The sequence below is a fragment of the Microtus pennsylvanicus genome, chromosome 17 (assembly GCF_037038515.1).
Source record: "Microtus pennsylvanicus isolate mMicPen1 chromosome 17, mMicPen1.hap1, whole genome shotgun sequence".
Taxonomy (NCBI): domain Eukaryota; kingdom Metazoa; phylum Chordata; class Mammalia; order Rodentia; family Cricetidae; genus Microtus; species Microtus pennsylvanicus.
This window is the reverse complement of record NC_134595.1, coordinates 9,025,390-9,044,823: the sequence shown is the minus strand read 5'-3', so window position 1 is coordinate 9,044,823 and position 19,434 is coordinate 9,025,390. Positions and strand designations below refer to the sequence as shown.

Genomic DNA, 19,434 nt, shown 5'->3' with positions numbered 1-19,434 from the left:
TATCAGAAGTAATAGGGAAAAGAGAAATAGAAGACCTATGTTTAGTTTCTAGGTGAGCTATTGATCAGTTAGCAGTGTTTCAGGGATTGTGATGAAAATGAATGTAGCCTATGATAGAAGTGGTGTCAAAACAGCTTAGTCCAACAAATGATAACCAAGAAACCTGGCAGAAATGTAAATAAAGAAGGCTTGGAGTCATATGCTGCTGTATTTTGTAGTGTTCATACTAAGAAAGTATTTGGGAAGTATATCTCTATAGTAATGGAAATACAGAGAGGTATACCCCTCTTTTCTATAATTTCAATACCCCATCTGTGCATTTAAATTATATAGTGATTTGATGCTGTGGATTGGCTTAATGAGTAAGAAAAAACAAGCAAAACTATTTCTTATGTTTTCACCCTTCTTTAATTCCATCTTTCCTTCTTTCTTTCTTTCCTCCTTCCCTCCCTTACTTCCCCCTTCTTTTCTTCTTTCCTTTGTTTCTTTCTTCAATCCCTTTTTTCATGTATCATATAACAACAATCAATTGATAATTTACTTCCCTGTCTGTTGAGTACTAAACACCTTAAATTAGTGTCTGAGAGCTCTTTCTCTCCAGAGACTCCCTAAACTTGGGTTTAGCCATGTCAACATTCATTCCTCTATTACTGAACTTACTAAATGTATGCAATAATATTTGTAAAATTTTAAACCTATTTGTTGAACACAAATAATGTTATACATACATAAATATGCATATATATACATATGAATGAATCTTTTGTATAGTAACTTCCTTCTAATTACAGACTCCATTCATTATTTTTTTGAACTAGTCAATATTAGATGGAATAAAGTGTTGTTCCAGAACACATGCTTTGTTGTTACAAACATAGATTTGTTGGTGGATGGCTTTGATTGAGGCCCTATCTCTGTCTTCTACAGTGACCAGGACTGTGTGTGCTGAACAATGTGATGGCAGGTGCTATGGACCCTACGTCAGTGACTGCTGCCATCGGGAATGTGCTGGCGGCTGCTCAGGACCAAAGGACACTGACTGCTTTGTATGTTTAGGACTTCTCTCTCTCTCTCTCTCTCTCTCTCTCTCTCTCTCTCTCTCTCTCTCTCTCTCTCTCTCCGAATCAGACTCACATTGAATATTTAACACTGGATTATATTAAGTTTGGACATTTTATTATTATAAAAGGCATTCTACCATTGAGTTGACTATTGATTAAACAGAATGAATTTGTACCAGTAAGATCAATTCTGACTTCTGACATAATTTATGTGTGACATGAATATATTGAAGAACATGAATGAAAACATGCTGGGATGTTTTTCAGAAATTGAGAACATAATTTCCACATATTCAGTGCTTACAGCTTTGTGTTGTTGCATTATTAAGTTTCATAAGTGAGGATGGCTTGCTTCCTGAATATTAATTTCAAGGTTATATCAGACAAATTGATGCATTTAGATATTTTACAGTTTGTACTGTTAACAAACTAATATTTTCTATTTATAAAATATAGACATGTTTATTTAAACCCTTTTTAAACCTATTTATGTGATAAACCATATGGCTAATATTTTTGAAGAAAATGTTTTTATTTCAATAATACTAACATTTATAGGTTGTTGGAAAATTTTAAATTATGTTTGATATTATATCCTTGATATAAGTTTTTGTTCTTTGAAATATATATTTAACTTTGTAAGTGATGATTTATTCAAGCTCATAAACCACAATACTAATTATAATCTAAAATAATAAACATAAGACTGTTTTATTTTTAAAATGAGTACAACAAATTATTTTTCCATTTCTCAAAAAATCTACTGACACATATTAGAAATTTATTTTCCTGCACCAAACACATATTAACATTGAAATTTTTAAGAATTAAGACTTTATCTAATAAGCAAAATAAAAATTAAAGCACTGAGGCTGTAATTATTTATTCTTTAAATTTTAAAAATTATAAGAATCTTAATTTGTCTAATGTGATTCTATGGTGAAACAACACTAATTCTGGTGAACTGAAGTCAAGCAAAGAATAGCTGTTATACATCTAAGGATGTTACATCTAAGGAAGAGCCTTGGCAGCCAAACTGAGAGCTCTTTCTTTTCTGTCATTGGCATAGACAAGAGACGACCAAGCTTGATTTTGAAGATACGGCACACTGCAGGTGTTGCATTAATGATTCCAAAGCCAGCACTGTGGTAAACAGTAGGAAAACCTCTTCGTGTAGGATGTGGCACTGTGCCCTTTCTCTTGTATTCTTGTGATAAGCAGTACCAGGTGCTCTTGAGAGCTCTCATTTCATTACTATATTGGAATGGTCCAGTGATTCTACTTGGCATTTATACAGAATGTTCATGAATGCCAGACTAATGCTTTGGTGTAAGTTACATCATGCTTGTGTGTTAACTGGAAGGTACATTTGCTCCGTTCCTCTGGCCTATATCCCCTTGTTCCAAAGCCGTCTACATACACTGCATATCAGTGAAGAAAATATGTTAGTAATTCAATTATAAGAATACATGATGTTTCATGGTTGTAAATTAAAACTTACTGAGTTTTCTAGATTGCTTTTTAATGGAGTCTTCCTATAAAGTGTCATCTTAGTGAATAATGTATCATCAGTGAGTCTCTTTCTGATTATGTGCCTTGTAGACCACCGTGAGAGAATTGTCATGTTGTGATGAAGTGTTTGCTGAAACAATTGATGAAGCAAATGTTGTGAGAAAACTGAATAAATTAATTCTTATTAATAACCATAAGACAGTTTATAATGAAATGTAAAACAGAGCTTTGGTTCATGTTAGCTCTTTTACGAGGCCTCAGTTATTCACAGGAAAGCTTCCTTTCTTAACTAAAAGAGAGAGACTGTCCATGTTTGTTAGTCACATGTTCATATATGTTTTCTTGTGATATCTAAAACATAACTCTCAGGTAGCAAAATAATTTTAAATTCTTCTCAAATGAATTTGAAAATATGAATAAAACACATCAGAAGACAAATTTATATTATCGAAAATCAAATGCCTTTTGAACTTGGTGGCTACCAGAAATAATATACCATTATGAAAAATTACATTATTTTATTTAAACACAGGCTAGTGACAGCTCACAAGTTCTTCACATGTTAACCCTTTAAGCATTATACTTGGTCAGTCTCCAGATTCTACTTAAGTTCAGGTAAATCAATGGCAATCATTATGTTTCCTACTGTAAAATGAAGATACTTCAACTTAACATGAAACACAAGGCATGAGCTTGCCAGATCTACAGAACTGGATACATACACTGACTGTAAAGCTTAAAATAAGTATGTTTAATCAGTGTGAGCTCAAATAATCTGTCAAATTTGTCTAGATTGAACACTATCCACCAAGCCTTAGTTTAAAACTGTGTTAATACATGCTACTCTACATTCAGGTAAAAAGAGATAATAGTGATTTCTGGCACAGAGAGGGTAAGAAATCGATGAAAACTTAAAGGCACAATCACTTCGAGGTTATCAATTTTGACAGGGTTAATAAAATTGAAATATAATAAATAAAGTACAACACCTTTCACTAAACTATAATAGCAGTGTGTTTATTGACAGGAATAGGAGGAAAGTCATTTATAAATGGATTTGCTGTGTTGCAGGCCTGCATGAACTTCAATGACAGTGGAGCCTGTGTTACTCAGTGCCCCCAAACATTCGTCTACAATCCCACCACCTTTCAACTGGAGCACAATTTCAATGCAAAGTACACATATGGAGCTTTCTGTGTCAAGAAATGCCCACGTAAGTAACATATAAGACACATCAAAAAATTCAAGTTCTACTTGAAAAATTTATGATGATTTACTATAATTTATAATAAATTAAAGTTCATTTATGATTGTTTTCATTTGAAACTTGAATAATAAAATTAGTAAATTACTTTACATTGGTTGTGGGTCCGGGAGTCTATATTTCACAGAAAGAGGAAACAAGGATCAACATATTTATCTAATTTGTCTTGTCACATGAGGTCGTGCCAGACTTGACGTTAGAATGGTTGCTTACTGATGAGTAAACACTTGACATTTTCTCTATACCTTGGTTTTCAAAAAGTGACACTGTTTCTTAGCAGAGATCATTGTTTGGCAGAAATCTGTATGATAAATAAGGTTAGATATGATATAATTGGGTTTATGCCTATATGTGTTGCTGATTGTTTACTTATATTAGAATATATGCCAGAATAATTGAATATATATAAAGATTGTTAAGTGATATTTAGCAAACTGATAACAAATGCTAGTGATTAAAAAAGCATCATTATTAAATAGCATATGTGCTTATACATATATATGACCATGTGTGTATTTATGGATATATATCCATATATATTGATATCTGTTGTTTTAGTGACCAATGGGACTTTTACCTATTAGAGAGTCTAATTAAGTAATTTAAAAATTGTAAAGTTAATAATCACATTACTTATATACTCATATGAGTGGAGGCTTTGCACTCTGTAGGATGTGTGTGTGTGTGTGTGTGTGTGTGTGAGAGAGAGAGAGAGAGAGAGAGAGAGAGAGAGAGAGAGAGAGAGAGAGAGAGAGAGAGAGAGTTGGAATATATTTCTTTTAATCAGTTGAAGGACCTTCGCTGCTTTTAAACTGTAACACTAAGACCCTCTGTAAACTGCTCACTGGAATCAGCTTACAAAACTTCAACCATCTTTAAAAACAAGGTCATTTATCTTCTAAACAGAGGCCTTACACTCCCTAGATCAGTGACCTGAAATATAAAAACTCAACTGTTGAAGACAAAAAAAGAAGGGTCTGGCTTCTGTGCATCCTACAAAGAGTCCACTGTGGTGGGCACTCTAAGACTGATAGCTTGCATTTATACACGTGTCTACCCCGATGAGTGATGCATCCCCCTTGTGTTAGTTACCTTTGTGTTACTGAGATTAGAATACCTGGAGGAGGAATGAAAGAGGGGAATAGTTCGTTCTTATTTTATGATGTCTGAAATAGAGCATGGAAGGGATCCAGTGCGTGTACTGGAGCTTTTGGCAAAGACTCTTTTCTTGCATTGAGAGTTGGCCCAAGGCAGGTAAGAACCAGAGCCTATGTGATCTCCCAAAGCCTTCTAGTAATAACCTACTTACAACCTGCAGTGCCTACCTTTGAAAGGGGCCACAGGCACAGCAAAAGCTGGAGATCTAGTCGTTAAAGTGTGATGTTACAGGGAACATTGTGGATTACAGATCATACCATTCTTCTACCTTGGATCCCCCTGCCTTTCAGACGTTCCAATCTTTCTTCTTGCAAAGCAATCTAAGGCTTTTGAGTCACTCTTTTCTCTATGCAAAGTAACTGGTTATTAATAATTACCTAGAAATTGTCCCATTAGAAGACCTTCCCTTATTTCAGACTTGATGCCTTCTCCTCCCCCCGTATCTGGGTGCCCCTTTTCAAGCAATGCTGATTATGGAAATGCTGACCTTAAATCAACACTGACCCATGGTTAGGTTCTGTCTCTATCAGGTCCATAAAGCATGTAAGGACCTGTTTGTTTACTGGTATACAGTTTTATACCACAGACACCATGCCTTGACTCTCAAAATTTTAGAGGTCTCTGTTAGTTTTTTCTAGAACTTCATAACTCTGTATGTCATTGGCTATCCAACAATGATGAAATATCAGAGAAAGACTTGGAATGTATGGCCATGAAGCAGAATTACTAAAATCACATGTCTCTTCTGCTTTGGACACACCTCATGTTTGGTATCTTTCATAGCTTTTTATCTATATACAAACTGTCCAGAACTCTATTCAGGGAAGGTTGTTACATTCCAAACCACTGTTCTTGCAAACATCGTGATGTCCCTCTTTTTCTGATAGCTCTAGATGCAGAATTTTCTTCGTTATTTTAAAGAGAAAGTACTGGCATTTCACAGATTACTGATTTTCTAAGCATATCACCAAGTCTAAGTAATAAGGTGTCCCTTGTTTAATTGTACACCTTTGCTAAAGTGAAATCTTTCAAACTTTCAGTATGTATCACAAAGGTTTGGTGGCACTTATATAAAACACTGGACACATTTTAAACATTTCCTCTTGGACTTGCAGAGCCCCCTCTTGATCTGAGGTGGTTTAACTTCAGCTTCATTTGCACTTCATGAACTTGAAGTATTTTAGAGTTCCAGCTTGCATAATGTCATGAAATGAAGTGGAACTATTGAAAACCACAAACTAAATGTAACGTAGTTTCCTAAGTCTATAAACGAGATCATTCTATCTTGGGGGCAATTTGGAATGTGGAGCAGTAGTCAAGCAGATACCCATGCTCAGCACACTCTGCTCTTGGAGTGGAATATGGGCATTGAAGATACTGCTTCAGGTTGGGGTATTTACAGAAGGACTTGGTTTAGAGAAAGAGATATATACATTGTCAATGATGCTATTTTCAAATCATAAACTATCTTCTTTTTAAGGCTAATGGTTTGTTTAACTTTAACATTTTTATTTGAATTTTGAATCAGATAACTTCGTGGTAGATTCCAGTTCTTGTGTGCGTGCATGTCCTAGTTCCAAGATGGAAGTAGAAGAAAATGGGATTAAAATGTGCAAACCTTGCACTGATATTTGCCCCAAAGGTGAGTGATTCTTCAGAATGTTCATTTACAATAGGTCTTTACCAAATGTTCAGTTACAATAGGTCCTTACCAAAGGACTTCATGTGCTTTTCTTGCTGTGTTGGTTTTCTAGGTTTTGTTGTTGTTTGTTTTGTTGTGTTGTCTTTGATTATTACTTAAGACAGGTTTTCTCTGTGTATCCTGGCTTTTCTGGAACTTGGTCTGTAGACCAGGCTAACCTTGAACTCAAAGATCTGCCTGTCTTTCCATTCTGAATGCTGGGATTAAAAGCAAATCCTACCTTCATGTATATTTTAATAACCCAGTGGGACTATCTTCTCAGAAAAAAAATCCCCTCCCACAATGATGATTGACAGCACCCCACGCGTGCGCACACACACAGTTACACACCTTGCATAATTTTCTAGTGCAAAAATACTGGCTAATAGTGGTCTTGACTGACTTTGAGTTAAACTAACAGACTGGACTAGGGGGGAAAAATCCAGGAACTCAAAAATCAAAGAATATTTTCTTCTTTTTGTTTATGCGATGATAGCGATTGAACTGATGCCTTTAATCATTCTAGGCAAGTACTCTACAATCAAACCACACCCCTCCCCAGAAGCAGCAAATGTTATAAGTTTGTCACTAAGTATTTAGGATCACATAAATTATTTTCACATAAAAAGACCTCCAAAGGGAAAGACCACAGACCATTTACTCTCCCTTGTCTTGAAACCTTATTTTAACAGATATGTGCTTTAAGAAGTACACTGTAAGTATCAAATCAATCTCACAGGTAATTTGTGCTGTAGAATTTGAATGAAGAAAGACATCTTACCTTGGCCTGAATGCTCAAATTCCTTATCAGAAGGAAACTTTGAAACAGGGTGAAAGTAGAGCTCATATCTCTCAAACGGTCAAATGGTAGGCCTTTGAAGCACCTAGATTAGCAAAAGGAAACCTCATACTTTTAGACTACAGACTTTGTGTGTGTGAATGATTCACTTTCTGTCTCTATATCTGTCAGTGTCTGTGTCTCTTTTCTCTCTCTCTCTCTCTCTCTCTCTCTCTCTCTCTCTCTCTCTCTCTCAGAATGTAAATATTTCTGACTCACTCACCTTCAAATTGTTTTTCAAAGTAGAGCCTTTAGAAAGCATAAATAGCATAAAAGTATAAATATTTAAATGCCCTAGTACTCATATCACAGTACTTGTTATTTAATAAATATTTTAATATACTAGCATTATTAAATTGTAGGTTGCAGATGATTAGTCGATCAAGACATTATTTCATGAAACTACCAGCATTTTAAAAATGTTAAAAATTGTATTTTGAAATGAACTTCATAATGAGAACTTTTATCTGGTAATGTAAAATATTAATTGATAAAAGCTTCATCTCAGTTAGCCTAGGTACTAACTATGTGCTGGCTCTTAAATTTAAACAAAACTCTTACAATGAGTCTTGATCATTATTAGATTGTGATACAGAGACAAACTTTCAATTCAGTCTCAGTAGTAAATGCTGATCAAAGATTCAAAACAAAGAACAGTGAGCTAATGACTAGAGTAGATAGTTTTCCTAAGAAGGAATGCATACATACTGCTAACAAACAGTTATCAAAATGCTCAGTGCTACACTATCAGACAGATACATATTAAAGCAAATGTCCTGTTTCTCTCACCATGTGAGGCTGTTATCCAAACTAATGACAAACGCTGCCGCTCCTGAGAAGAGACTCCATACCGTGGAAGCCGGCTTGAGGCTACGCAAGACCCATGAAACTAGGACTGTCATAGAACTCAGCTTTCGTTTATAACCAAAGGGTTATAAACCAGCCCACCATAGATACCTATACTGCAATGTGTATAGGTGTAGTGTGCATTATAACCAGAAAATAGAACCAGTCTATCGACAAATGAATAGATAATGAAAATATTATAACATGAAATTTTAGAAGGAAAATTAAATCATGACATATTTTAGAAAACATAAAATTAAAAATCATCATGCTTAGCAAAATAAGCTAGGCTCAAAAAGGACAAATGCTACATGTTTTATCTGATATATGGAATTCATATTTAAAAGTGTGTGTGTATGTGTATCTTGGTGTGTGTCTGTCTGTCTCTGTATGTGTGTCTGTTGTTGTGTGTATGACTAAGAAGAGATTCATGAGAATAGAAGGAAGAGACTTTAAGGGACGAGAGATGGAATACATGTAATAATGAATTAATAGGATGGAATCTGCCTCTTAAGTGCTGGGATTAAAGGTGTGTACCACTGCACACAGTTATGCAATGCATCCTCTCGGTATCCTACACACCCAGCTTCATGGATTGAGGAACATATGAACACACATAGGCTGTACGGGCGTTTACAAGTCCTACAGAAATTCAAGCCAGACAAAATATAGCACCAAGAAGGGGAAGTAGGCCCAAAATTCCTCCTCTTACTAAGAAGCTATTTGTAACAAATACTTGTTGGGAAAGATAAAACTGTCAATTGTACCTCAGGGCTGGCCTCATGCTCAGGAGTAGGTAACCATCACAAAAGACTCCATACTTCGTTGTTGCTTGTTTGAGGTGTGTGAGTGTGTGTTTATGTAGTGTGTGTGCATGCGCTTGTGTTTTGTTTTGGCTTTTTTTTTAAGATTTGATGAGTTCTATGTTTTTACTTTTAATTTTATTTTCTTGAGTTTAGGGTTTACTGGGAGTGATTAAGAGAGATGGAAAATATAATTATTTTAAACTTATAAGGGAGTAGGGCCAGTACTACTGAAGTTGCTTAGCATATGAAATGCTAAAAACATTTATAAATAGATGGATGGACAGATAGATGATAGATAGATAGATAGATAGATAGATAGATAGATAGATGATAGATAGATAGATGATAGATAGATAGATGATAGATAGATAGATGATAGATAGATAGATAGATAGATAGATAGATAGATAGATAGATAGATAGATAGATAGGACCTGATAGCTAATGCCTATAAATCCCAAAATTCCTTTATTATTAGCACTCTGGAGGCATAGACTGATAGATCTCTCTGAATTTGAGGCCAGCCTTATTGTAGCAGAACACTTGCTCATTCCGGGATGCTCAGACCCAAAATATTCACACAGAAAATATATTATATGCAATACTGTTTGGCCAATAGCTTAAGCATATTTCTGGCTAACTCATATCTTAAATTAGCCCATTTCTATTAATCTGTGTATTGCCATGTGGCTGTAGCTTACCGGCAACATTCTTGTGCATCTGTCCCCAGCAGTGGATACATGGTATCTCTTTGACTCTGCCTACTCTCTCTATATATTAAGCCATTGGCTGAAAGAAGCTTCTTTATTCATTAACCAATAAAAGCAACACATATGCAGAAGGACTTCCCACACTACAGCCTGGTTTACAAAAGTGAGTTCCAGGACAGCCAAGGCAACATAGAAAAGCCCTGTTTCGAAAAATAAAATAATAATAATAATAATAACATTGTCTTTTAAGAAGGATATTGCAATTTTGAAATAAATGCTAGTAGTTTATAATAAAAATCACAAAGATGTATTAGCTAGGAATATGCTTCTCAGCTGTTTACTCCGAATCTTGCTTCCATAGCGTGTGACGGCATCGGCACAGGATCATTGATGTCAGCTCAGACCGTGGATTCCAGCAACATTGACAAATTCATCAACTGCACGAAGATCAATGGGAACCTCATCTTCCTTGTCACAGGGATTCACGGGTCAGTGCTCAGTTTCGTACATTTTCTGGGAAGTGAAGGTATTCCTTTGCATTGCATGCCTGCATTGTTGATTCACCTGAACCTAGAAGGGTTTTACCTTAAAACTCTTTCCAGCCAAAGTAATGGACAGCCCGCCAGGAGTGCCGGCAACACATCTGCCTTCTGAGATGGGTCAGTATTTAGGTATGACAATGCAAACTTGTAATTAAGCTTAAATATGCTTTGAGAGCAATCTACAACCCACGGTCTCAACAAGCCCAGGTTTTCAGGAAACATCACTAATACATGAAATGAAGAATATCCTTTGACTTTCCAGAACATTAGTTCAAAATAACTTATATCCCATTAAAAAAAACTCACATAAAATTGCTCGAAGAATCTGACATAAAATTAAGTTGAAATTCTCCTAAGCTGCTTTTAAAAATACATTTTGTTCGGATGCATTCTTCTTTCTCTTATATGGGGAAATTAGTACAACTATAAAGTGAATTTTATTTTGGTAATAAAAATTCTTACATTATCTGGGGTCCTTTATTACAGAACCGCCTGCTGGCTTTAACTGGGGAAATAACCAAGTTTGTATACTTTCTGTAATAAAAACGTCAATAGTTGTACTTTGTATTTTATCTATTTGTCTATATTACTACTTAATCTCTAAATATTAGGGCTACAGGCTACGAATAAAGACTATCACTCACATATTTTAATTCAAACTCTTACACTGAACATATATCACATCATTTCTGGAAGCAAAATAGCTTAACACATTATGAATAAATATTTCCAAATAAGAGCAGCATGAGCAACGTGACAAATTATTTATCTTCATTCAGACAAATTATTATTTGTGCTCTTGCATACAACATCTCTATTTAAAAATGTTGTTTTTAATATGGCCCATGTCATGTCCTGTAAAGGTATACATGTATCTTCTGGTTGGTTGGTTATTTTTAGCCAAACCAAAGCTTTTTTTAAAATTAAGATTCCTAATTTCCATTTAAAACTTGGTGATTCTCCACCCACATCCATATATAACAATGATGTGCTATACTTGAGCAACTGTCACCATTTTGAGATGGGATCCACTGTGTTAACAAAAGTCTCCGTACTTCCTCTTACGTCATCTGAATTGTCGATTTTAGCCTATTTAGCCCATATGAGCAGGAAACTTGGGTCAGCACTTACTCCCTTTCTTTATAATTCAGTGAGTGAGTGCATGACATCCAGTAAGTGACATTTGTCTATGTGAATTATTACTTTTTTGAAACCAAATATCCCTATGACCAAAAGAGCGTCGTTAGCAAAACTTTCTGAGGATCCGAGAAATAAGATGGAGCCAGTTAGTGCTCATTGTTTCCTGCAGCATGGACAATGCGTTAGTCATCTTTCCAATCTCTGACAGAAACAACTTAAAAGAAGATGCATTTATGTTAGTTCACAGTTTCAGAGTATAGCTAATGTGGCAAGGAAGTCACGGCAGCTGGACCTTGAGGCAGCAGACCACATTGCGTGTATGGCTCACTCTCTGCATTTTATTCTACCCAGAACACCAGCCTCTCCATCAGTGCCATTCACTTCTCAAGTTAGTCTTTCCCTGTAAACTGACTTATTCAAGAGAAGTACTCACAAATCTACCCATAGGCAGCCTGATCTAGGTTACCTCTCACAAGTGAGCTCAGAGATTTTCCTCCCAGGTGAGTCTAGATCTTCTAACATAGATGATATGAGCCATCACAGATGTGATAAAAATGTAGTTGTTTCTAGACTTCAGTGTTCACTGCAATTTCAAAATATATTCTCGTGAACTGTAATTGCTTTAGTAAAGAGGTGATTTTTTAATATTGTCAAATCTAACATAAATTCATATGTGTGTGTTTATAATGCATCTGACATCTTATTAAATATAAAATAAAATCCAGAGATAATGTTCCCTTGTTAAACACGTACATTTTAAAAATAAAGGAACTTCCTAATTATAATTAGAGCAAAATATGAAAATGTTCAATGTGATAAATAGAATTGCTTGAAAATTCCTCAACTTTTACTTAAAATAAAAATTTAGATTTAAAAAGAAATGATATTAGAAACCATTCTATTGCAGGAAGTACAAAAAAATAAAATTCATATTAATACCTGGAGACTGAAATACAAAAAAAACTAAATATGCATATTACCCACACATGTAACATTATTCCAAAACATCTTTAAATTTGTATCAATAAACTAAAATCCATATCAATATAAAATATCCTGAGATAAATACCTGGTTTTAGTTTGATTTGGGGGGGGGTTAATGTATATTCAATAATATATCTTTTTATTCTTTCATTTCTATATTCTTTCTCCCTTTTTTCACTTAGAGATCTTTTAATTTAACTATTTTTTTAGCTTTTTTTTTTACTATGACCAATAACAATTTGTAAACAAACCTTCTAAACAACAAACACACATAATCCATTTTTGGGGAAACGGGAGTAGTTTTTTAGGCTACTTCCTGCTGCTTGGGGGCACTGATAACCTTTGAGGGAATCCTGAGAAAATTTAAATTTTGGTCAAGTTCTGACTGGAGTATTCTGTGAGACTGGGTCACCTCAATAAGACATCTCCAAACTGTTTTGGATGTAGAACTCAGAAGAAACTGCAAGAGAGGTGCTCTGAGATGTGGGATCATCTGGACCATGTACCCCTTTTAGGGATTTTTCAGAGGGGTATTTCTCTATCCAACCTTATTTTTCTCAAGCCAGAAAGTATTTGCATCCTCTCGTTTCCTGTGGAAATAAAAACAGAACATGTTTCCCAAAGTAACATAACTTTTGACTGAAATTTTGAAGTCAAGGAATTTTTAAAATATATAGATTCATTTGATCTATAAACTTTCATAATCAAATGTCTCTCAACAATGATTGTTTCCCCATTAACAGTCAAAAAAATCTAAAGACAATGTAATACTATACAGAATCCAGACTCTCTTTGTATTTTCCTTCTTCATGTGGCTTATTATATTTTTATTACTCTATTCCACTTTTAAGTACTTTTTCTATCTTTTTTCTTTTATCTCCCAAGCTTACACACATTTTTTAACACACTGTAAGCCATTTAGAGGCTTTATTTTTTCTTTTTTTTTCTGAATCTATCTTTATTGCATATCTCTTTTTTTTTTTTAGCATATGAGCCTTTAAACTTCTAAGAGGGCACAACTAACACCAAAGCCATGACAAGAGCGACTGACTTTGTTGCATTCTTTTCCCCCTAAGAATCAAGATCTTGACAGAGCTACTGGATTTAGCCGTGATACCACTCCAATTATGGGAAGATTTTAGTTCATGCTGATGACGAGCAGTGTTCCACCCCTGATCATAAATCCTATTTAAGTGTTTGGCTGCAGGATGTCTTAAAAGAGTCACATGGTTTTTACTGCTAAAGCTGAGTCAGGAAACTGTCTATTAAAGGAACCGTGCCTCTGCTTGCTGCTCACAAACAGAGCCTACCAATGAAAAAGCATTTACCAAGGAGCCAAATTTGACACCATTTTGTGTTCTTACTATCTCTTTTAAAGCTTTTTCAGACTCTATGTGGAAATTCTTGCTGAATGGTTAGATGCCATATGTAAGCAGAAGTTTTCTTTCTTGGAGTCACACAGTCCCAAAAACCTGCCAGGTGCTTCCCAAATTACCATTCCGAAGTGTAATATTACTTTTAAATCTTTGACTGATAGCTCAGGCTTATCAGTACCTAGCTCATACATTTTAAGTTAGCCTGTATTCCTTATCTAAGCTCTGACACATGACAGTACCTTTTCTCGGTATGCCATGCTCATCTTGCTCTTCCCACATCTGTGTGGCATCTTCTGACCCCACCTTTCTCCTTCTCATCATCCTTAGATTGTTTGCTCCACCTATACTTTCTGCTTGGCTACTGACCAAGCAGCATTTTATTAAACCAATTTGAATGACAAATCTTTACAGTGTACAAGAGGATTATTCCACAGCATGCACATACACACAGACACACACACACACACACACACACACACACATAGAAGATATAACTAATTTTCTTTGAAGTTGAGACAATATTGCTAGGGAATGACACACAAATGAGAATTCTGTGTAAAAATAGCAATCTTTGGCAGTACATTTTTAAGATTGTAGGTGACATAGGGAAATCCTTTAATAAATATGATTTTAATAGCATTGCTCTTTGGTTATTATTAAAAGCCTAATTACTCCTACAATTAAAATATTTCTATAAATGCCCCTAAATTTCTTTTAATGGAATGGTACTATGCCCATTGAGAACTACTGGACAAAATTATATTAGTCGAATAATTATGAAAATTGACCTACGTATGACCAAGTTTCTTTAAAATAATGTCTGGGAGAGAAAATATGAAAAATAATAATTTAAGGAGGATTAGAATAAGTGTTTTAGCCTTGTTTCATCATAGAACTTTTTGGAGAAGTTATGCTTATCAGGATTTTATGTATTCATAGCTCTTCCAGTTGAGGTAACAGTCAACAGATAATTACAAAGCAAATAGAAACAACTCTCTCTTGGGGTCAAATGTATTGTACAATAGGAACCACGTGCAAACTATAAATCTTTAAATTCTTCATTCTGTATGGACTACAATATCACTAATTCATTCAAGTTGAAAAGAATTGCCTGAAAAAATCACCATGAGCTAGCAGTCCAAAGGTTGTCTTTAAAATGAACTCAGCAAAAGACAAATGAGATCGTTTATGTAGGTGACCCCATCCAGACCAGCGTGAGTTTGAATAGTAGCTACATGACGGATGGTACAAATTCGAGTCAAACACTCACCTTCCTCCAGTGAAAGACAGAGAAATGGATGGATAATAAATAGCTCTTCTGCTTGTTTTCATGAATAAATCAAAAATTATTTTGATTTGTTCAGCCCCATATCAGTAAAATCTTAATCAATGAGATAAAAGGTAAGGAAAGTAGAGAGGTAAATGTGGCAAAGGAAATGAAAAGCACAAAAGGCAGGTGGAGAACGCAGCAAAAGAAAAACCACTGTGACTTTGTCTAGTTTATAGTGCAGAGAAGTGTTAAACAAATATCACTTTATGGCTTAATTGTAGCCCTTTGTAGACTATCTTAGAAAGCAAATAAAGGCAAATTTGGTTTCTGATACTTCATCATTCAGATGACTATCTGTCCTTAATCATAAGTTTGAAGCCTTGAATACTTTGAAGTCAAAATTGATACGATTGTGTCTGGAGAAAAATATATATGACATATTTGAAAGAGAGATGTCTATAAAATATGATATATCCTCCGTTCTCCATCTCATGGGAGAATGAGCCATGAAGCCCTTCACATTCATTTCATGAAACTATAACCATAAACTATAAAGCCAATTCAACAAGTCTAAGGCTATATATATATATATATATATATATATATATATATATATATATATATATATATATATATAATGGGTGGTGGCTTATTCCATCTCTATGTATGTATGTGCTAGTGGGGAGAGGGAGAAGGAGGACAGGGGACACAGTAACTTTTAATAATCATAATCATAGCTTTAAATATTATAAATAGTAAACTTCTAGTAAATAAAATGTTTTCTGTACTTTCAATGCCATTGCTCTCAACATATTTGTAGTGACTTTTAATAGGATACTATTATTCATTAACACAGTTCTTTAATGATGAGGTCAAAAGTCATTAATTAAATGGTATTTTGTTCAGAAACATTTCTTTCAGAAAATACAGTCTTGGCAATTTGTCAATTGTATTTTTGGATTTAAAAGAGCCTAAGAAAGTTAATTGGCATATTCATACTGTGCCATAAAATTGTCTTTGCCAGTAATGGAAATTCAACTCATTTCCTTAATTATAATGAGAAGTCCCAGCATGCAAAGGGTCTAGGGCTATCAAAGGAATGTTCCTCTTATCCTTTGTGTTGACATTGATCATGGGCATGCTCCTACAGTAACAAGATGCTTTTAAGTATCCTGGAAACGTGTCATAGAGAGGGATTGACAGGAAGAGGTTTTTATGACAGGTCGCAGGAGTGGCAGATAGGAAAAGTCACACCTAGATTTCTTTTTCTTTCTGTGCTGAACACAAAACACAGTGACAGGGTAGTCATAATGTTCTTTTACTTGGCTCTGTATTTAATAGAGAAAAGCAGTTCTAAGACAGTGTGGATCTTCAGTGGCTTTAGGATGAGACTCCCCACAGGTATTTTGAAGTTGAAAAGTGGGATTCTGTCAACTTATTTTATAGGAGTCTTGAATCTCTAAAATTAAGTATAGAAAAGATCTATGGTCCATTGGGCTTCTGGTTAACAATTAATTTCATCCTGGAAACCAGGAATTTTTCAGTCATGACTTTGGCTGACTCCATTATTCTTTGCTTGCCCTGAATATTTAATCTTTTCTTGTGATGCCAGGATATTAGATTTTATGGCCAGAATTGTTGTATTTTTTTTTCATGGCAGGGCAATGGTAAAATTCCATTCCCCAATTTCAGAGCTTATATTTCCTCTGATAGAAGAGTTTTGTACATTAAGAGATGGATATAGACTTTAAGAACTGAATGTTAAATCGGATTTCTGTGAAATGTTTTTTGGACATAACATGACTGTGGCACACATGAACTAATTAACAGCACCTGAGGTCACCTGCACAATATCAAGTCAATTTTAAATAAATGCCCAGCAAGGAGGTCAAGCATGTTGCTTAGCTGAGGAGATGAGAGCAGTTGATGGCTGCTGCAGCAGGAACAGCTTCTTTACTTTGGAGGGATGGTCACTGCTATTTTGCCCCATATTAGAGTGGATGATCCCACAACCAAGGGCCTATGGGCATCTCTATGGACTCAGGGTATTCAAATACTTTGTATCAAAAAAGAGGGCATGAAGTAGATAGGGATATGCATTGAATGGGTTGGGGGAGTAAATTGAAAGGAGATAGTGTGATTGGATGTTTTCAAGACAGTTTATATGTCTGTATGAAATTTTCAAAGAAAAAAATTAATTTCAAAAGAAATACAAAGAGGCCTTATCATACAACAAAAGTATATGCTCTACAATGTTCATAGCAGCATTGTTTGTGATAGCCAGAACCTGGAAACAACCTAGATGCCCTTCAATGGAAGAATGGATGAAGAAAGTATGGAATTTATACATATTAGAGTACTACTCAGCAATAAAAAACAAGGACTTCATGAATTTTGCATACAAATGGATGGAAATAGAAAACACTATCCTGAGTGAGGTAAGCCAGACCCAAAAAGAGGAACATGGGATGTACTCACTCATATTTGGTTTCTAGCCATAAACCAAGGACATTGAGCTTATAATTAGTGATCCTAGAGAAGCTAAATAAGGAGAACCCAAAGAAAAACATATAGGCATCCTCCTGAATATTAACCTTCAGCAAGCGATGAAAGGAGACAGAGACAGAGACCCAAAATGGAGCACAGGACTGAAATCTCAAGGTCCAAATCAGGAGCAGAAGGAGAGAGAGCACGAGCATGGAACTCAGGACCGCGAGGGGTGCACCCACACACTGAGACAATGGGGATGTTCTATCGGGAACTCACCAAGGCCAGCTGGCCTGGGTCTGGAAAAACCTGGGATAAAACCAGACTCTCTGAACATAGCGGACAATGAGGACTACTGAGAACTCAAGAACAATGGCAATGGGTTTCTGATCCTACTGCACGCACTGGCTTTGTGGGAGCCTAGGCAGTTTGGATGCTCAACTTACTAGACCTGGATGGAGGTGGGGGTTCCTTGGACTTCCCACAGGACAGGGAACCCTGATTGCTTTTCGGGCTGGGGGGAGACTTAATTGGGGGAGGGGGAGGGAAATGGGAGGCGGTGGCGGGGAAGAGACAGAAATCTTTAATAAATAAATAAATTAAAAAAAAAGAAAAAAAAAAGAAAAAAGTGTATAAAAAAAATTCTACCTGAGATGTAAATGTTTTATATGAGCAAAATAAAAATTGTTTATTGTCCCAAAAAAAAACCCAAATAAATGACAAGTAATTGAAAAAAAAAAAGTTTGTCATTTGTTACATTTCATTTTGTATCTATTTCGTCTATATTAACATCAAAAAGGTTATATGTAACACACATTTACATACATATATATGTGCATATATAGATATGCATGCATTTATGCATATATTATGGAAGGGTACGTGAAAGAGCAAGAGTACACTATTTAGAGAACTTTACATTTAGACCCCAATTTCAAGAGATGTGTCTTTGAGAGTATTCTGGATCAATAGGGTTCTTTTTTGAGTTATAGAAAAATGTGCTGTGCTTTCTCAGTCTCAGCGATACCCAACGCCAGAGCTTTATACAGCAATGCACACTAAACTAGTAGTACATTGCATTGATTGCAATGCCAGAGCATTATACAGCAGTGCACACTAACCTAGTAGTACATTGCATTGACTGCATTTCTTAGTTTAAAAAGTAATTTAATCAAGCAAAGCCTTTTTAAAAGAGATGAGGTGATCCACAGTTTGGGGCAAAATGCTGAAGAGCCAAGTTTAGAAAGCCAATGTCAGGTGCTTTGAGAGTTCAAACTGGAACTCATAGTTGCTGAAAATGATCTTTTAAATCCATCTTTCATGGATGAAGACTACCGTTCCAGAAGCTATGCCATATACCTACCTGTTTGTTGGGGTAGTATAATATATCTCGGTGTATAACCCTATTAAGACTGCTTAGTTACTATAGTCTGTGTTATTCCACACACAAAATAGAAAGTTCTCACAAATGGTAACAAATGATAAGTGTTGGCAGGAAGAATAAAACTCATTTAATTGCTATATAATTCTACAAAAGCTAAGGTTCATTCTTCTGAGAAAGTTCAGGATCTCACAGAAAGCTGATCAATGCATAACATTGAACACTTCTGTGAAGATATGAAGTCTTCACACATCCTGGAAAGCCTTTAAAGTAATAAAGCATTAAACAAATGCCGTATGTTGCTTACATTACTGAAAGCATTACTTCAATTCTGAGATAATTTGGTACCATGTTGGGCTCAATATTCAAATACACAAT

At 35.2% G+C, this 19,434-nt stretch overlaps 1 protein-coding gene across 3 annotated transcripts in view; it reads left to right on the top strand.

The window, feature by feature from the left end:
• The window catches only part of Erbb4 (erb-b2 receptor tyrosine kinase 4), a 1,055,862-nt gene that overhangs the window by 722,879 nt on the left and 313,549 nt on the right, over nucleotides 1-19,434 (top strand). For all 3 annotated transcript variants that reach the window (XM_075951135.1, XM_075951137.1, XM_075951136.1), the window contains exons 6-9: nucleotides 928-1,046; nucleotides 3,645-3,786; nucleotides 6,524-6,637; nucleotides 10,238-10,364. In XM_075951135.1, the coding sequence (XP_075807250.1) occupies nucleotides 928-1,046; nucleotides 3,645-3,786; nucleotides 6,524-6,637; nucleotides 10,238-10,364 (502 nt within the window). The remainder of the gene's footprint in view (nucleotides 1-927; nucleotides 1,047-3,644; nucleotides 3,787-6,523; nucleotides 6,638-10,237; nucleotides 10,365-19,434) is intronic.